A 21,454-nucleotide genomic window follows, 5' to 3' on the forward strand; every position below is an offset into this window, starting at 1 on the left:
GGTAATTTTATTGTACATGTAAGCTGTAACACCCGCCAAAGCGGGTTCTATAACTTTATAGAACTGTATGTTTGAGTTTAGGCTGGTATGGAATATTAGACTTGAGCTCTAGAAGAGTACGGACTCTCTCAACCCCTTGAATAATAAGACCAGATAACACATCGCTCAACAATAACACTTGAATGCATCTGCTCTCCACTGAAGTACAGTACTAAATCGAATTTGACATGGAAATGAAGGAAGATGTAATTTAATTGTCAGTTTGCAATCGTTCGTTAACTGGAACAGACATGACTACTCGAAATCTCATATCGCTTCATTTCAAAACAATGACCCTTGAGAACTCGGATGAAATATATCATCAATAGCCTAAACCATTTTATTATCACATTCAATAGGTTCGTACTGTGATGGAACAAAATGTTGAATAAGATGTGAGCTATTTATCACAGTTCATTTTCATTGTGCTATCTACCTCATGACCTGTTTATTCCTTGAAGAAATAATATTGAAATTGAAATTGATTAGCTAATTTAAAACTGCCGATGAGAAAATAGCATGTAAGCTTGGGAAGAAATGGCTGCTGGATTTCTCATAATGGGTTTCTGATATACCTAGTTAAATTGAATGAATAGGTCTATGTAGTATACTTGTTGATAATAATTATATATGAGTTAATGCTGTGTTGATGATAACGATGATGATGATGATTAAGCAAGGTTTTTTAAATGAGGAGCATGTATACTAGTTATTCAGCCTATGTAACTGGTAGAATTAAGTTCAATTACTTTACAGTACTGTAATTCAATCACTTTTATATTATCAAAGCGGTATAATGAAATATTGGACAACATCCATGAAAATAAATCCTGTGCAGTTTAAAAAGTGTACATGTAATATCACAGACAAACAGTACAGTAAGTTATTAAAGATATACAGTACTGTGTCCACAATCTGAAAGCTTGTTTGCATGTACACTTCAGAAATATCGGAAAACTATGAATAATTAATGAAAATAGAGTTTCTATTTTTCCTTGAAATTATAATTGATCACTAAATTTCAATGTTTACTGGTAAATCATTCAATTCACACCTACATTGATTTATGAGTTTGATATATATTACTTAGTATCATGTTGTACTGCTATTATATTATTTCCTTAAGAAGACACATCAACACTGTCAACTGTTCACACAGGAAAGCCACTCATTCAAATATTTAAATACTATTTAAATTATTGTAGTCTTTTCACTACATCAGGAAGCTACGGAAGAAGCAGAAACCTATCAGGAGCCAAGCCAAATTCAAGGAAAAGTTGAAAAATATCAGATCAAGCTTCACATTTTGTGGATATTGTCTACATATTTCCTGGATAAATTCTACGTACAAGTGTACATATACAGGTAAACAAACAGGCATCAGGTACTCAGGTGCAACCTTACAAGTATTCATTTGGAAATGGGTTACTTGTTTATTGAATATTTGTATGACAAAAAGCTTGGTTGGAAAAGCTCTTCTATTGTCTGTTCACATATCTTCAGATTTATATGTGGAAAAAATTTATAATCATTTTGACTTACAATATTAGATATTAACCGCAAAACCAAAATAAAGCTAATGGATTAGATAAATCAGGGATGTAAATTTTTGAGAAATTCGTCGAGAAAAGCATATATTCCTATGTTTTATACACTATTATATTCCTCTAGATAATGCAGAGGAGATTAATTAGCTTGCAGAGTATTCACAGATAAGTAATTCTCTATCATGTATAAATGAAATAAATGTTTGTTAAGTGAGAACCATCGGAAAGCTGATCTCATCGAAGACAATGCAAAAATAACAAAAGCATTAGGTTGACATTGAGTGGGCACAGCAATTATCCTATTATTCACCTTGAGCGTAGGAGTAATCCACACTTGGCAGGACCAACAGCATCCAAATCCACGTGGACGCACCCATGAGAAAGGTGATAGAGAAGTGCATGCTGGAGTGCTTGTCAGGGCTGATTTTCAACACATCACTGAAATACCTCTCCAGATTTGCTAGTTTCAATCACTGACACACGTTTATAATAATTAGTCACTAGGCAATCACTGACGACGCACACTGAACCACGCACGGAGCGCGCAACTATCGCTTCTTGCAACTGTTCGATCCGCTCTCAAAGGCAGACGCAAACCGACTGACCCCAACCAGCTCTGGCATGCTCGTGTCTCCCTCCACCGCCGTGACGTCATCCCTCTCCTTCACCCTCCACCAGAATCCACATAATATTCACTTCAACTGTAAACAAGGCGGGTAACAGCTTTTTACACCGCACCGCTAATAAAATAATTATGTTTACCGCTACCGCACTTCTCTTGTCTGTCATGCACTTTATACTCACGGCGACGCTTGTATATATTTCACGCCGAATACGTTATCACGAGAAAGAGGTGAAAACAAGGGGTTTGTGACTTGTGGTGAGAGCTAAATGTAGTGATTGAGAATGACAAGGGGGAGCAAGAGTATCATACTTTAACAAAAATCTGCAGAGGTTGATTACTTCAATATTTAAATACTGTGCGTGTACAGAGATACGTTTGACTATCAAAAACAATTAAGAACTGGACGTCTTTGGATGGCGGATTTTGTGGATAATGCATCAGTATTTTCTGAGGAACAAAATAGAATATAGAATATGAATTCAACCCATAGAAAACAGAAAATTGATAATATCTGTATGAATATTCTATAGTATTTTCTATAGTGGCCTCGCTGGTCACTTGCTCAAGAACATATCAGTGTCAGCAGCAGCTGTCTCGTCTTGCCAACATAGACAAATCCCCCAAGCTGAGGGTTGAATCTCAACAGATTGCAGCGTGCCAACTGCTCTACTGTAATACCATAGTCTAGCATCATACCACAGAATACAGCATATTATAGTAGTTTTATGAAAACACTTCACTCGAATGGGCTACTTTTTTATTTTATTTTATTAATTTAATCAGAATTACACAACTTACAGAAAAGCAGCACAGGCTGACTTACGCCCGAAACGGTTCCAATTCTAATTTATACAACAGTCCAAATGTAGCTAGGTTATGTGTCACTTAACATTCTTCAATTACACATTCAAATTACAATAATTCAAAGCACACAAGAATTATTTTAAACTTTAAAATATTACAACGACTAGTTTCGACCATAACTTAGGTCATTTTCAATTTGAGCTAGTCGTTGTAATATTTTGAAGTTTCAAATAATAAAGGGTACTTAAGTTATCATTATTGTTTTTATTAGTTTATAGTAGTTTTCTCTGATCTTACATAGTATGTAATATACTCATACTACACATCATTTTATAGGCCATAGATACGTTACAGTGTCAGTGGTATAAATTGTCACTGACGACAAGACGACAGTGTTATTCACTGATTTATTGATAGACCAATATAACTCAATATCAATAATAATAACAGAGCTATTCAGACTAGTATAAGGTTCTTATTGACCGAGCGAAGTGAGGTCTAAGATTCAAGTCGACGGTTTGGCATTTCTCTTAATGCTTAAATGTTTATATGTTGCGCATTTACGGCGAAACGCGGTGATAGATTTTCATGAAATTTGACAGGTATGTTCCTTTTTAAATTGCGCGTCGACATATATACAAGGTTTTTGGAAATTTTGCATTTAAAGGATAATATAAAAGGAAAAAGGAGCCTCCTTCATACGCCAATATTAGAGTAAAAATCAGACTAAAGAATTATTCATCATAAATCAGCTGTCGAGTGGATTATAAATCGCATGCCATGACGCAATTCAATATCTCAATGTAACTTGGTAAAAAATCAGCAGCTGTGTAAACTATAAATTGCCTGCCTCATTGCATGCCTCATTGAATGCAATTTTTATGCACTATTAAAATAGGATGCAAAGAAATTATAATAGCTTGTCTGGGCGCCTAGATGTCTTCTGGTTTTCTTGCGCTAGATTCCGGAAAGCGTTATATGATAATTAAATCTTGTGTAAGCATGATCTGATCGCATAAATAGTTGGTGTATCAGGGTGAATGTGCATATGGTTTGGGTCGTCGTTCAGTTATAAATGTTATTATTACTCTATTGATAAAATTTCTGTTCATTATTTGTTATTATATTCTTTAATTTTTATAAGTTTTGGAATTTTGAATTTGTTTTATTTTTACTTTTTTTATAAGTATTTGAAATCTTTGTATTTTTCATTTTTGAATTAGGTGGTATTTCTGTTGTTTGTATAATTTATTATTGAGATAGAATAGCGGCTGACTTGCGGGAGAGTGGTTGGAGGAGAGAGGAAGCATTGGATAGGGCTTTGTGGAGAGGCAGACTGAGAGGAAGGAATGCCGACCCCATTTAAATGGGATAAGGCACAGCCAAAGAAGAAGAAGAAGAAGAAGAAGAAGAAGAAGAAGAAGAAGAAGAAGAAGAAGATTATTTATTATTGAATAAGTTCGTATTATTTTTATCATTATTTTTTTTTTAATTTGCAGCTGTACAATTTTTATTGTTAAGGAGACATATTTGGGGAAACCCGTTGTCTCCATTGTGAATAAATAGATAAATAAATGAACGAACTATTGATTGCGTGCAATAGCGCATGCAATTAATAACTAAACTAACATGGTATTGTCTCTCGAACTTTCTCTGCTTTGAACTTGGGCTGTCCTGTTGCCAGTATGTCTTGAAGGAGATTAGCTCTTGATGTTAGCATTTTCGATACATCAACCCCAACAGCCATTAGCCGTTTTCACACCGATATCTCGCCGACACGACATACAGACATGATTTACTCTGATGGACAGTATAAGAGGAGGCTGCGGTTTATAACTGCGCGAGGTCTACTGTTCACAGAACTACTAGTAATTCGGATAAAACTGTTGATAAATCTTTAATCATCTAGATTCAGCATTTACTTGAACAAATGGTTTTAGAATGTGACTAAATAGTTGTTTAACAATAACATATAATCAATCATCAAATGTTTAATTCAATTTCAATTACAGTTACAGATCTCACCAACCAGAATTTTAAAAAATGTGATGAAATTACATTCTGCAATCATTATTTTTCTTCTTTTAATGATTGAAGGATCATTTTCAAACTTATTTTGTATAAATTGAAGCTGATAATATTACTCGTAAGAAAAGCTGAAGTTTGTTATCGAATCTTGCATTGAGGTGATCTGGGTTCTGAGAGATTCAACTGTGGATAAAACTCACATTAGCGTGAATGCTAAGATGAAGAAAGCCACAGCCTCCCTCCTCCCTTCAACTCTGGCAACCGAGGCAGGGCAGGGCAGGGCAGAGGGGAATACTGTTTGACAGAGACTAGCAGTGAAAGATTTAACTCTCTGAAGGATTTTCTCAAAGTCCTTTGGCACTGGCTTAATCCTCAAAACTCTGTTACGCTTCATCTCTTCTACCTGAATAACCGTGCTGAGTCTTGGGAACTCAGCGGAAAATAGAGGGCATTTTAAGCAAGGAACTCATTACCTGAAACTGATCTAATCCTCCCTAGCCCTTCAAGCTGCTGATGTTGCCACAGAAATTGAACTGGAATTTTCCATTCCTCTGCTTTTCATATTCAAATAGCCTCTGAACAGCCAACCAGAGGCGAGCTCCTTTACTGAACGTCGTTGACCCACTTACACTGGACAACTCTCACAGGACCCATTAAGGAGAGCTTATAATATCAGTTTTTTCAAATAGTTGGATTTAGAAAAATGTTCCAAAATTTGAGTTATATAGAACCAATAATGTAGCAATAGTCACAGTAGCTTTTTAAAATTACCAGTTGTGCGGAAAAGTAGCCATAAACGAAGAAGATTACCAAGTACTGTATGCGCTCAACTTAAGGCCCCCATACACGTACCGGCTAGCCTGTCAGTTTTGACTGAACAGTCCGCCTGTGACAGGCGGCCGTAGCGTGTGTATGGTCCGGCTGGACTGTCAGTTAAGACTGAACAGGCGACCGGTGATCGAATGAAAACACATCAGTTCAACCAGCTTGCCGGATGCTGTTTCAGTCAAAACTGAACGTGTATGTGGAGCGGCGTCAGGCCACCGGCCGAACTTCATTTGTATTTTCGAGTTGTTGCTAGTAGTATCGACCAATGACAGAAGAAGAAGGTACGTATTTTCGTCCATTCTTGAGTAATTGTACCAGTCTCTTGGAGTCACCTTCAACTCTTTTAATAAATTCACGTGAGAATACTTGTCCCTCTTCATCAACCACCTTTTCGACCAACACTCACGTTTTTGCCGTTTTTTAGTAACTGATGCTATTCTAAAACGGCGTAATCATCATCACCAGACATTTTAAACTATAAATGATCGTCAGAAAATGAACAACTACACAAAACTAAGAAAATCTAACTACAAATCTTCAACTTAATTACTAAAAACATTCAACACACGAAGAAATCAATGTGTTTGAAGCGCTTGCCGGACAGAATTGAACTGAACGTGTATGGGGTAGTCAGTCCAACAGGCCGCCGATCACAGGCGGACTGTTCAGGAAAAACTGACAGGCTAGCTGGTACGTATATGGGGGGCTTTAGTTTGTCGTAAGACTCAACATTTTCAAATGCAATTTGTGTCTGACTTATCGCTTGCAATCTGTAACTTATAACTATATATACAATTTGTAACTTGTAACTAGTGTCTTGTAGATTGTGACTTCTATCTCCTGTAACTTATAACTATACAATTTATAACTTGTAACTAGTCTCTTCTCTCTCTATCTCTTCTCTCTAACTGTCTCTTCTCTCTTGTAGATTGTGACTTCTACCTCCTGTAACTTATAACTATACAATTTGTAAATAGTAACTAAGTGTCTTTTTTTCTTCCAACTTGTAATATGACGTGTAACTTGCAAGTTGTAACCTGTAACTTGTGAAAATAACCTGAGTCGCGTAAGTGTGAGTGGAGCCTAATTTCAGAGTAGAACTGTACAATCGAAATTTTGCACAAAATTGATCTAATCGCATTCCCATTTATTAATCACGTATAATTTGTACAGGTGTGGAATTCAAAATAGCGGTAGTGCATTTTATGAAAAATTGTTGTACAGAGTGTTACTGAAGCATAGTTTCCATTCTGAAAATTTGCAGATTGCAAATCACAACAAAGCGAAGAGCTGCGTTAGCTTGTTGAGCGAATTTTACAACTTTTCATCTATTGTTTCCATTTCGGCGTAAACCGCATGAAAGTGGGTGCAATAACGTAGATGCTAACTTAGCACTAACTAACATGAGACCTTGAGCACTATAAAAAAATAAAAGTGACAAAACTGTTATTTTTGGGTATTTTCGGAAATCATAGTTTTTGGGGGTGCTGGATCCAAATCCGTCTTTCTATCATCATTTATATGGAAGTTAGAATTTGAGAGAGAAAGAGATGAGTGAAATATGTGAAATATGAATCCGCAACAACACCTTGCGTCGCGCCACATAGGGCTGGCACAAGAAACAGCCGAGTTGAAGTGTTGAGGACCGTTTCCATTATTACAAGTTTCCTTCATCCGATCAACACTAGTCATATTGCAGCACTGAAATTGTGGTAATGGAAACGAGGCTTCAAGTACTAGTAATAATGTAAACGGTCCTCAACGTTTCAACTCGGCTGTTTCTTGCGCCAGCCCAATGTGCCAGACAAACGTTTTTGTCTAAAACGCGCCCAAACCTCTCATCAAATCAGGATGTAAAGGTGACAAAACAGACAAAAAGCATTTTTGAAAAGATAGCTGTGCAAGGTGCACTGCATCGTACTCGTCTTTCAACAATCCACCAACTGAAGAATAAATAATTGAATGAGCGTAGCGAGACTCTATGGATGGATTGCATTTTTTGTTCGATTGTTTTAGATTGCTTTTCATCAACCAACTTCAAATTTTCAATGCATATTCTTTGAATCATTATTCAGATCAAGTTCGTTGCCAACTTTATTTACTTCTAGTCTACATACTTTTTGAGAATATATTATTTAACAGGATAATATTGAAAGTGCATGATAGGAGAAATTATGATATAATAATTCTTTCACTCTCATTCTCAAAGTTTCGGGACACTCTGTGTACTTTCTACGCTGCCCCTAACCACGGCAGCTCGGCACTCGGCACCCCTCATACTAAAATAGGCAAACTCTTCTATAGTAAGATTCACGTCATACTAAAATAATAATACACGTCATACTGTCAGCATTGTTTGAATGGCAGTTGAGTGAATTAAACAATAGAAGGAGTGTCTACTCTATTCTTCTTCTACTCTATACTTCTCTAGTGTTATCATTACTATTTCTTTTTACTTTCCTTGCCCTATTACCATAGGTAAGGAAAGTATTGCTTTCCGAAAAAAATTAAGGTACCTCAATTTCTAAATTTCTATACGTTTCAAGGTCCCCTGAGTCCAAAAAAGTGTTTTTTTGGTTTTGGGTATTGGTCTGTATGTGTGTGTGTGTGTGTGTGTGTGTGTGTGTGTGTGTGTGTGTGTGTGTGTGTGTGTGTGTGTGTGTGTGTGTGTATGAGTGTATGTGCGTCTGTGTACACGATATCTCATCTCCCAATTAACGGAATGACTTGAAATTTGGAACTTAAGGTCCTTACGATAAGTATCCAACACGAACAAGAATGGATGAAATTACAAATTTATGATGAATATACAATTACTCAACCTGAGTATCTTGAGGATGTCGAAAGCTGTCGAAGATTGTAGGCATTTGTAAGAAATGCTCCGGCAATGGAAATCATCATCACCATACCGGCCAGAGAGTGGGAGGGTATACGTAACCCCAAAGTGGAATGCTAAATTGCACAGTCGACCAAGTGAGTGGGAGGGTATATGGAACCCCAAAGTGGATGCAATTTCGACTGTCAATAGAGACTGCAGACCTTTATCGGTAGATTCGATCGTAGGTAGAATTGTAGAACAGATTCGGTAGCAGATTGATTCGAGAGATGTAGAGAGATTGATTGAGTTTCCCAAAATCCAAACTGTGGACAGAGGAAAAGAAAATACCCTACGGTAAGAAAAATATGTTGACTGTAGCAACAGCGCTCTGAACTACACAGATTTCAGAGTACAAAGAGTTTGAAAACAAGAATATGAAATAAAGATTTGTAGAAACATCAAGCAATCTTGATGATCTTGGATTTTTGCAGAAATGCAAATAATTGAATGCTCTTGAAACGTAATGTCCGAACAAAGACAAAATCGGAATAGCAACTTGACAAGTAGATCACTGAGAATTCAATGGAATCAAAATGCTAAATTGACATTTTTTAAAAAAGATTGAAATAGATGAACAATGTAAAATTGGAAAGAGCTTTAAACTAAATTCTAAAAATTGAGTTCAGAAAAGCGTGTTCAAATGGAAAGTGAGGTTACACCTACCAGAAGTTTGAGATTCAAACACAATCCATGAAGACATACAAGTTGTTTGATTGAATTAGGCCAATATTTATCGCAAATATGCCAATGGAACATGAAAGTATTGAATATTCAGCTGGAATAAATTCAAATTCGAAAATTGAAAACAAGAGTTGGCCAATTTTTACATTTTGGAATCGAGTAGAAACAAAGAAGCAGCACACCAGCGCCACGGCAAGCCGAGTGGAGCAAAACCTACCTACAATGATTTCCGCAAGTGAGAAATGCAAGAATAAAGATACAAAACACAAATATTATTCAAAAGCAAGTGAAAAAGGACAAATTTGAAATTAATCAAATAATACTAGACAACAAATTGAAATTATTACAAAGATACAAATATTGAAAACAGAAGACTAAATCTGCCAAACGTTGGCTATACTGGCAACGCGCTAAGTTCAAAAATCAAGGATGATGCAAATTGAGTTTTAACAGTACTTCAATTTCTAAATTTCTATACGTTTCAAGGTCCTCTGAGTCCAAAAAAGTGGTTTTTGGGTATTGGTCTGTATGTGTGTGTGTGTGTATGTGCTTCTGTGTATACGATATCTCATCTTCCAATTAACGGAATGACTTGAAATTTGGAACTTAAGGTCCTTCCCATATAAGGATCCGACACGAACAATTTCGATCAAATTAAATTCAAGATGGCGGCTGAAATGGCAAAAATATGTCAAAAACCGGGTTTTTCACGATTTTCTCGAAAATGGCTCCAACGATTTTGATCAAATACATACCTACATAAGTCATTGATAAGCTATATCAACTGCTACAAGTCCCATATCTGTAAAACTTCCAGGAGCTCCGCCCCATCTATGCAAAGTTTGATTTTAGATTCCCAATTATCAGGGTTCAGATACAATTTAAACAGAAAATTCCAAGTGGATTGAGCATGAAAATCTCTACAATTAATGTTCAGTAACATTTTCACCTAAAATTGAAAATAAGCTCGAAATTCGAGATGTTATTATTTCAATTGCAAACTGTTGGCAACTGTTGATTCTATTAAATCATTCACCATGAAGAGATAGCAGACTTCGTGTGTCTCCAGCGTCATTGTCCTGTCACCAGCTGGCTCAGATCTTTGAATAAGTGGACTTGAGATGCGCGTGAACACTAGCGTCAGGTGATTAATTTTCATAACGTAATTACTTCATCCTTGTTTTCATGTGATGGGCTACCGTAGCAGAAAAAAATTATTTTCTTTTAAGTTATAATTTATTATGCCAAGTTTATTTATAGAGCGGAGCGGCCTACTCCTCTGAGTATTTTTAGTTGTTTTATTAGGAGTAGTACACCCCAATCGGGCTTATGCCTAGGGGTGTCCACTTTTATTTCACATTTTTTATATCTTTCTTTTTTATTCTGTATTATGTTTGTTTGTGAAATAAATGAATTGATTGATTGATTTTAGAATAGTATCTTTCCAATTAGTGTATTGTATGTGTGACATTTGCTGTACATTGTGACGAAAGGTAATGCTTCTGAAGACCTCAGAAGCGGTTACATTAAAACTTATTCTATTCTATTCTAAACCATTCACTATGAAGAGATAGCAAACCTCATTTGTGTCTCCAGCGTTATTGCCCGGTCACCAGCTGGCTCAAATCTTTGATTAGTAGACTTGAGATGCGCGGGAACACTAGCGTCTGGTGATCAATTAAAACGGCAAGGAAAGTTGTGTGAGTGCGCCACACCAGATTTTTATAATATCATATCATGGATGGGTTGCATTTTTCTCATTGAAACAAGCAGGCTTGCTTCTTTCTCAGTCTACTGCAATTTCCATCAAATCCAAGACAACGTACAAAAATATTCGTTTTTTTATAATCAAACTCCGAAATAATTTTTTTTATTCTTTTATTGAAGTTTCAGGTCTTTGTTTCTGTCTTTGCAGTGATAGGCGGTATTAGAGGACCCTTCAAGCACCATGAACTAAGCACGTTGTGGATCATTTAATTCAAGCGCTTAATTGCATAATATTTTTCATGTTGTTTTTGTGACTAACACACATGCTCACAGGTTTTACACCTATGCAGGTATAATTTTCCTTCAATTATAAGTGATGGATTTTCTTCTTAAAAATATTATTATACCATATTAATTTGTAATATGATCTAATAACTCAATAAATACTCTGTATCTGTAAATACTCTGTAAATATCTTAATAAATAGGTACTCTGTATTGTGTGTGTGTCAATAATAAATGCATTAGAGATCAAATGAAAAGTCCAAGGTCAGAGTGGTCTCCAAAATTAAAGTGATAGAAGAAGGTGAAAAATACACTTTTATTATACAATGACATTTTGACAATAATTAAAACTCTTAAACTAAGAATAAGCCTAGAAACAAAATAGACTATTCTTAAAAATATTAATCAAAGCATAAATTGAATCGAACTGTACAAAACTTGTGTGCAAGAAACAAACATACAATACACAATGGTAATACAAAAATGTCAGTAATATCACAAATTTATACATTGGTATTATTACATTCTGGGATTCCCGAAAAGATATAAATTTGCTATAAATATAATAATGTTAGATTTAATTTGGAATATCATGCAATTATAATAGTAATTTTACAAACCTACCATCTAATGATAGTGTACGTATTTTTTATTTTGATTATAATAAATTATTACATCTACACTTATCAGGCACAGAGCTTGAGACATTCTTTTTACATCAGCTAAATCTGACTAACCTAAAACTGCATTTTTTCGAAGTTATTGTATGATTTGAACCGTACCTCTATTGTGAGTATATTTCCAAATTTAAAGTTTAGCTTGAGAGCTTAGTTTATTATTTAAGAAGAACATTAAAGTACATATACTGGCCTAAATTTAGTAAAGATACCAGAATGATGATAAGAAGTGATGTAAAATTCTGAATAGAATGAGCTGTACTAATCAACATGATGAAGCAAAATTGGAAGAATTCAATATGGAACTTAAGATGTAGGAAAAAGATATATCAACTATTAAATGGATCTATTCACGTAAATGGAGTAGTGCGAATGCTTTTCAATGGAATATTAAAGTTTTATTATGTATATTAATGAAACTGTTACAATAAAAAATTTATAATACAACACCATTGTATTGTGAGTTGAAAACATACCAACTATTCAAATACTCTAGAACAAACAAGAGAATAATAAATTGCTTGCTTATTAAGTCTTACTAATTGCATACTTAGTGGATGGAGACTTTTCATTTCATATACTTCAATATTGAATAACTTGTGCTCAAGTCAGCATTATTTTCTGAAAAATGATAGAAAGACTAATGAATAGAAGATTAATAAAATATTCGATCAGTAACAGATATTCCAAAGAAAAGTAATGAAAATGGACCTTAAATCGACCCATTTACATATTACATTCACATGTAATAGGTGTCCGATTACACCTAGAAGGATGAGTAACTAGTGTTTTACTTAATTTATTCAATATAAATGAATACATTATAATATAATGTAATAATATAATATAATTCTATTATAATAATTGGCATATTTATTACTCGATTTCAAACAGTGGATTACTTTAGTAATTATTCTCAATCAATACACTTTCGAAAAAATCAACTTCTAAGATTGCCTACATGCAAACAACTATCAAGTCTTATTTTAAAATTGGCCGCTTCAACTATCATGACACAATTTTTTTTTAAATTAAGAATCTGATACTAAAACTCTCCAATTCACTGGAATAAATTGTTATAAGATATTTGTAAAAATCGACAACTTCATAGAGAGACTATGAAAATAAATATATTATTTGTAGTGATGTAATATATTTTATTCATAAAATACGCGTGTTAACTAGGTAGCCTTCATCGCATAAAGTAATTGAAATAAAATATATGTAAGCAATCTTTAATAAATAGAGTAAATATATTTTCATACATAAACTGAGAAAACAAAAATATTACAATAAAAAATTAACGTGAATCGAATCCTATCACTTAATTTTTGGCTTACATATCTAATACTAAGTCTATGTACGATTGCATTCAGTATTATTGTGTAGTTTATACTGGAAGATAAACATGACTATAAAGCTCATCTCGATTTGTCATTACATTCTATCGGTTTTACTGTAATGTTGAGCGTAGTAATAATTGTATTGTTTTGTTGGAATTACTCGACCTTTCCGTTGGACTGCTTGTCGCTGTCCTCATCTGAGTAGTCCTCGTCGTGAGTGTGGGTGAGGCTGCGGGGGGTCGACGGCCGCGGATGGGGCACCTGACTGCTCGCAGACGTCTGCAAACATCACATAATTTCAATCAAATCTACCCAATTTTCTCATAAATCATCATAGCCCTACATGTACATAACCTTAAAAATAAGCTTATAACGTCATAGCATTGGATAGCTTATATAAAAGCTTTTTGGCTAATTCCTCTTTGAGTCTATATAAATTGTCCTTGAATAATGATAAATAAATGGCAGGCGAGACTCTTACAAAATAAGTGGAAACTCATGCGTTTGGTAGGTTGATAAGTGTCTTCTCAAGGAAAGACAGACAATTTCCTCTGAATAATCAACTGTATAATTTAAAACATTAAAGAAATCTGTATTGATAACAAATTCTTATGAAAGTATCTAATAATTGTAAAAAAATATTTATTCCTTAGCAGACAGTTTGCTGTCCAGAGTTCATATTAGTTTTAATATTAACACTAGGTTCCAGCACTGAGTTTACTAAACGTTTTTGAAGTATTCATAGGTGGAAAAGCATTCCCTTCTACGCTAGTAACTTTGTTGATAAATTTACAACAAGTACAGAAATCATTGAAGAAACTATAAAGTCATGCGCAAACCGAAAAGGGAAAATTTATATTTTACGGTTTCAAATTTGTACTATTTTGAAGCTGATTTAGAATAAAATCGTAGCACTCTCGTTTTCAGCACAATGACCTGCATGCCAAACATGCCCTACTGCCTACCATCACCCGAAATAAATATCGGACATGAGTTGGATAGGAACGGTGCATGACAGGCGTGACCCCAGCTTTATAAGTGTGGAAGAGTAAAAAAATAACACATTGAACCATTTATTATTTTAGGAGCCCTAAATGATTTTTGCGTTTTAGTCACAAGCGATAGTTAGCAGTTAATTTAAACTGATAGTATGAAACCTTAAGCTATATTCCCACACAACAGTGACAGTGAACAGATAAAATATAATTGCCTTCCGTTCAAATGGTATTATTCATACTCGCTCGGCCGGGCTGAATGGGAATAGTCCAATTAGAACTCAAAGGAAACTATATTTTCACTGTTCACTGTCACTGTTGTGTGTGAATGCAGCTCAAGTCACAATCACACGTGTTTTCATCGTAGGATGAAGAGTTTCAGGGATGTGCCCTTGAGGGGAGCCTTTAATATATATATAATGTCAAATTATATGTTTTTCGAATGCTCAATGCATTGTTATGTTTCCCATTTTTGTGAACAAAGGATATCGATTTCAATTATTTGAATATACTTACAATGACGTTCTGCTTGATGGCGAGATCATCTTCGCCGTCGATGATGGAGACGGTGCGCGAGCGCGATATCATGGGGTTGTCCATGACGAAGCGCTGTTCGTGCGCGACCGTGGACTCGTGCGGCATGAGCATGGCGGGCGCGCGGAACATGTAGCTGAACGGGTAGTAGATGAGGTTGAGGTAGGTGGCGGCATACAGGTCGGCGTAGCGCGTCACCTGCGCCGAGAAGAAGGTCTGCCGCGATCCGGACCGGAACAGGCTGCCCATCTTGCCGTAGGCCAGGTCCATCTTGTGCGTCACCTCGCGGATCGCCAGCCGCAGCTTCGAGATGTCCGGCTTCTCCATTGTGCTGCTGTCCAGGTTCCTGGTCGCATCAAGTCATTGCAATTAGTGCAAATAGTAGGTAAGTACTTGTTCTATCGATAAGAAGAATATTTATAGATCTTTTTTTTTGATTGAATTACAAGATTTTATAGGACAAGCCCATACCTAGGCCTATCAGATTTTTTAAGACTGACTACTAGTAGAAACCACGACCTAATTTATCAATTATATTCAATCTCATGCTTACACCGACTGCATCCAAGCAGGATGCTAATCGTTATTTAATATCAAAGAATAACGTGACACAGGATAAGAGATTGATTCGCATTTTCAAACGTCTATTTCAATTTTTCAATTCAATTTATTAATGTCAACAAAAAATTAATATACAATTCATACTTACAAACATAAAATACAAATTCTTTATAAAATAATGAATATAAAATATCATATTCTAAATAATATTGTTGCATCCCTCTTTAAGCAAAGCTTGTGATGAGGGATGGTGTATCTCTAGAATGTTGGATAGCATAAGATACTAATATACATCGTAATATTAATAACATAATTAGATTTTATAATTTTACATTACAATATCAAGAAAAAAAGAAAATTCCATTCTCTTATGCTATTTTCATACAAATGTTGCTCTTGTAATCAGTATAGGCCTAATTGAGATTCAACTATATGTTCTACATCAAAGATAAAGATCACCAATATTTAAAAATAAAACAACAAATTCTCTTCTGCTCTGTTATACTAAGTAAGATATGTATTTTAAGAATAGAATTGAGATTTACAAACAGATTTGAGAAATAAATCAAAATTAGTCTTCATTTTGTCTCCCTAATAAGTAGTGTCGAAGATACTGTCTAAAAGTTTTGAAAGTGAAAGAATAATAACAAATTGGTATACATTGGGATGCTCCAGAAACTTCAAGCAACAGACGGTTTAAAAGTCTAGGACCATAATACGCTGCATGAGCACTGGCAGCCGCTGTTCTACAAGGTGGTTCTAGCAAAAATCTCTCAGATTGTCTACGAGTAACATAGCCGCCATGAGGGGCTATAGGGAATCTATTGGGCCACGAATAGACAAAACTAGCTAGGTCAAGATCATACAAGTGCTCAATACTGAGAACATTAAATTCTTTATAGAGCAAATTTGTTGGATATCTAACCGGTTTTTTCAAGCATATTTTAATAATTTTCTTATACAATACTATAAGAGGCTTAAGAACGGTAACACCACAACCACCCCAGCCAATTATACCATATCGCACAACTGACTGCACAAGCGCAAAGAAAACCATTTTAATTTGCTCAACTGTAAAAATATTTCTCAGTTGAACAAACTTATACAGCGTCTTCCTCAACCTAGAACATAAATATGAAATATGGTCTCTCCATTTCAAATGCTTATCAATGATTATTCCCAAGTATTTGGTGCTGTTCTTAAATATTATTATAGGACATAGACAACTATTATCATCGCATCCAGTTTCATGAAAAGCCAAACTCCCCTGGTTATCTGGCTGACCTGCTGAGGTCAAAGAAAATGACACTGCAGTAGTTTTTGCTATATTCAAACTAACTAAGTTGAAATCTAACCAGTTTTTTATAACTTTCAAACCCTCATTAGCTCTACAAAAAACATCTTCCCATTTTGATGCACAGAAAATAGCAACAGTGTCGTCAGCAAAAGAAAACAAAGAACAGCTCTCAAGCTCTATCTTGAGTAAGTCATTAATGTAAATCAAAAATAATATTGGACCCAGAACTGTTCCCTGTGGCACACCCATCGTAATTTCTAATTCTGAGCTCATTATACCATCAACACTAACCACCTGTGATCTACAACTGAGATAGCTTTTGAAGAAACCCAATGCAACACCTCTAATTCCAATACCTTCTAACTTTCTAAATAAAATATTGTGGTCCACTGTATCAAAAGCCTTCTGGAGATCTAAAAACACAGCTATACATTTTTCTTCCCTGTCCAGTGTTTCAATAATTCTCTTAGTAACATTATATACAGCATCAGAAGTACTTACACCCTTACGAAAACCAAATTGGCAATTAGATAAAATTTCATATTTTTCCAAGAATTCGACCAAACGAGTCTTAACACATTTCTCAATCACCTTTGACAAACATGAAAGCAGAGAAATTGGGCGATAGTTCCCTGGATCACTTTTGTTACCATTCTTATGCAAAGGAATAACAGTGGCCTTTTTCAACTCGTCGGGGAAAACACCATTCAAAAAGCATAAATTTATTACATGAGCCAGAGGAACTGAAATTATGCGAGAATTTGAACTCAGACATTTAGAAAAAATTCCATCAAATCCTGGTGCTACCCCTTTCTTCAAGTTTTTAATACACATATCAATTTCCTCTGCTATGACAGGAAAAAAGAAAAACGAATTACAAAACAATCTATTAGTTTTTTCCCTAAAAATCTTGTCCTTTACCTTAGTAATTTTTTCAGAAATTCTTCTACCAACACTCACAAAATGTTCATTAAGCTCCTCTGCTATTTCATTTACTTGATAAGATCTCAAAATGCGATTATCCTTGGTAACCAACTCTTTAATAGAACAATTAGTTTTACAAGGGGTATCTGTTGCTTCATTCACAACCTTCCATACAGCCCTTAGATTATTTCCACATTCAACTAATTTATTCTTGAAATACTGTTCCTTTAGAGTTCGCAATGCCGACTTCAGTGTTCGATTATATGATTTAAAACAATCCATCAGCTGTACATTAAATGGTTGTTTACGAACCTTAAGAGACATTTTGTCTCTTCGCCTCATACATCGAAGAATACCATTAGTCACCCAAGGTTTGATTTTCTTTGTATTATTACTAATCCTTCTCCTAACAGTTTTTGCAGAGTCAAATAATGAACGAAGTCTATCATAAAACAAAGAGAAAGCTAGTCTGGGATCGTTCTCCTGAAGAACATCGTTCCATGTTTCTGTTTTAATTTTTGATTGAAAAACATCTTCATTAAATAATAAAGCCTGAACATCCTGGGAATCAGATTCAACATCTCTGCCATATGACAACCGGCTCTTACGTTCTACACAACACATCACTGCATTGTGATCTGTGATTGCACAATTATATATAGCTGATTTGAATAGACAATGCTTACTTTTCAAAAAGATCTGATCGATACACGATTCACTTAAAACAGTACATCTAGTACTGCCATAGAGATAATTTATAAAGCCATATTCAAGAAGATTATCCAAAAATCTATTACCCACAAGAGACAAATTTTTATCAAGAATATCAATATTAGAGTCACCAACAATTAACCTATTTTCGAAATGTGCTGTCTCATTCAGAAAAATCTCTAGAGCATCCACAAAACACGCTACATCAGTTTCTGGTGACCTATATAAAGCTGTGCAATAAAACTCCAATTCATCATACACTAATTTGAAATTCAAAACATTGGCATAATCTATATCTACTTCCAAAATATTATAATTAAGTTCATTCTTTATGTATACTACAATGCCATCACATTTATTAAATTTTGTTGGCTTTATGATTTTGTTATAGCCAGAGATATCAAATCCAGTTATATCGTGTGTGAGCCAAGACTCAGTTAATACTATAATATCAAACGCGACATCAAGACCAGACAACAAAATACACAATTCATCAAAATTTTTCCTTATACTCCTAATATTTAAATGAAAAAGTTTTAAATTCGAATCATTGCAAAAAAAAGCTTTCACTTCGTTCAAATCACATAGATTAATTGATTCATTACTATTCATATTTTCTAAGTCATCAAGTAAATCACAAATATCCATTACAAACTTATAGAAATAAAAGGTTGAGTTACCAGTGATTTATGATTACCTTACAGCTTTGAAATATCGCTTTCATTTTTTATCACCACCACACTCTTGCTCGCTTCATCCTTTTTCACTAGAACGTTGCTGTCCCGAATCCATACAAAATCATATTTCTTTTCCATTGCGCATTTTTTAACTTCTCGGAAAAGTTGCATGACCGATGGCGAATGATGTTGGAAAGCGAGCACCCTGCTCTCAGGAAGAGCCTGCGAAATGCATTTCGATGATATTCCCGGGCCTCTATTATCTTTAATAGCAGATGATCTGAAACTGGAATGCCAAGCTTCCTTGTCTTGTCGACGCAGAAAACGAAACACAATAGGCCTAATACTGCCCTTGACTCTCGACGGCAGTCTATGTGCAGTACTCAGGCTTTGGGCCGTTATATCACTATTGATTACCGAAGAAATGCTATTGAAAATCTGGAAGACAGACTCATTAGGCGTCTCGGTGATCCCTGTTACGACCAAATTATCTCTACGAGAATACTCTTGCATATTACAAACTTCAGTTTTCAATGTTTCATTTTCAGCCTTCAATACACTAATTTCACTCTTAAGATTTTGTATTTCCTTTTTATACAAAATGATTTCTTTTTTAAAGTTGTCAAATTCGTTTGATATAAATTCCATAGAGTCTGGTTAATATCTGTATAATCATAATCTGTATAATATCAATATCTGTATAATCGATATGTGGACTTAACATCTGCTTGAAATTTTTATCAGCTGTTTAATGATGTTGGAATATTTGGTAAATTTCTCTTTCTAAATTAATAAATAAATATAAACAAGATAAAGGTTGAATAAATTCGAAACAAATTAGAAATAAAGTTTTATTTAAAGTTAAAATTTAATAAAATTTAACTTATATTTGTATAAAATTTAACTTATTATTTTAAAGTTTTTAGATTATGTTGGCACTGATGTGATGTAACCAGGGCCTTTCCCAATTGTTTCTTTCTCTCTAAAAATGGCTGCCAGCCGTTTTGTGCTGTAATTTTTGGCTCTGTTAAATTTTTATCAAAATGTTTAATGTAAAATTGTTCATTTGTGTTTTTAAATATATTATAAATTGAGTGATATGATGCACCTTCTGTGAAATGAGAATTTTGTTCTTTTTTTGTTCAGAGAGCCAAATTAGTATAAATGTAAAGTCCAAAAACCACATAGCGCCGTGTTTCCATACAAGATGAGTATAGTTTTTAGTTTGTAAGATTTGTATCTGTTATTTCCATTTGAAACCATTAATTCTAGTATCAAGAGGAGTTTTGAGCTGATGTTAATGATTATACCCGACATAATTGTGTTTAATAATTTTCAATCTGTATTTGATCTGCTCAAATATTTTTAAGTAATCTGCAATTTTCAAATGACTAAAAGAAATCATTAAATTATAATTTGATTTGCTCTAAACTGGAGTTTTTATTCAAGAACAGTAAACCCATTCATAATTTCTATCAAGATATTAGTGATATGAACCGATCGCCTTACTTTAGACAACAGGTGAAAACTATCAAACCAATTAGGATAAATTTGATAGTACGCCAGAGTGTAGAAGGCTCCAGGTTCTGGGGTTTGAAGACATTTGTGCATGTCTGTTTTGACATCTTTGCAATATTGATAATTGCATCATGGTCGAAATATGTCTCATCTTCGGAAGAAAATAACTAAAAAGATTACTATTCACTATAGTGAGGTCCACGTTATAATGGCAGTGGATAAAGATAGGAGAAAAACGTTTCTGATCCTCTGTCTTGTCATTGCCTTCTATAGACGGTAGCTTATACAGGTTCATTGATGTAATATTAACTGTTCATTCTCATTTAAAATAAACAATTATATTTTATTAAGCAAGAAATTATATTTTTCAATAATTTCATAGTGAATTTTTATAATTTAGATGAAATATTTTGTTAATTTAGATGAAATATTAGTTCTACATTGTTAAAAGACGATCTGGCAACAGAGAAAAAAAACGAGAAAGAGATAGCGCTATCCGCTTTGTTGAGTGATAGACAAGAAGCAATACCATTGCCAATCTAACACTGCCATTATAACTTGGACCTTACAATAGTTAGGTGAATAGTCCTAGAAGATACATCCATGATATCCTCATATGAAAAACATACTGTATATTATCCAATGCCCTATTGGAGATTTAATGCATTACAGACTGGAGGTTAGAAGTATGATCATTAAAAAAATTCAGTTCTATTATTTTGAGTAGTTCTTCAAAAAACGTATCCTCAGAATTAATTTAAGTTTCTGCACAAGTTCAACTCATAGATCATGCTAG

The 21,454-nt window shown here is 34.4% G+C and overlaps 2 protein-coding genes across 6 annotated transcripts in view; both read right to left on the reverse strand.

Moving 5' to 3' along the window:
- The window catches only part of LOC111064041 (mucin-5AC), a 294,202-nt gene extending 292,011 nt beyond the window's left edge, over positions 1-2,191 (reverse strand). For both annotated transcript variants that reach the window (XM_039427155.1, XM_039427154.1), the window contains exon 1: positions 1,897-2,191. In XM_039427155.1, coding sequence (XP_039283089.1) covers positions 1,897-1,987 — 91 coding nt within the window. In that variant the 5' untranslated portion in view covers positions 1,988-2,191. The remainder of the gene's footprint in view (positions 1-1,896) is intronic.
- A 9,527-nt stretch (positions 2,192-11,718) lies between these two features.
- The window catches only part of LOC111054526 (cytosolic purine 5'-nucleotidase), a 70,983-nt gene continuing 61,247 nt past the window's right edge, over positions 11,719-21,454 (reverse strand). For all 4 annotated transcript variants that reach the window (XM_039427166.1, XM_039427164.1, XM_039427167.1 and 1 more), the window contains exons 10-11: positions 14,953-15,316; positions 11,719-13,720 (exon numbers count right to left, since the gene is read on the reverse strand). In XM_039427166.1, the coding sequence (XP_039283100.1) occupies positions 13,598-13,720; positions 14,953-15,316 (487 nt within the window). In that variant the 3' untranslated portion in view covers positions 11,719-13,597. The remainder of the gene's footprint in view (positions 13,721-14,952; positions 15,317-21,454) is intronic.

This window comes from Nilaparvata lugens, chromosome 4, assembly GCF_014356525.2.
Source record: "Nilaparvata lugens isolate BPH chromosome 4, ASM1435652v1, whole genome shotgun sequence".
In the NCBI taxonomy this organism is placed as follows: domain Eukaryota; kingdom Metazoa; phylum Arthropoda; class Insecta; order Hemiptera; family Delphacidae; genus Nilaparvata; species Nilaparvata lugens.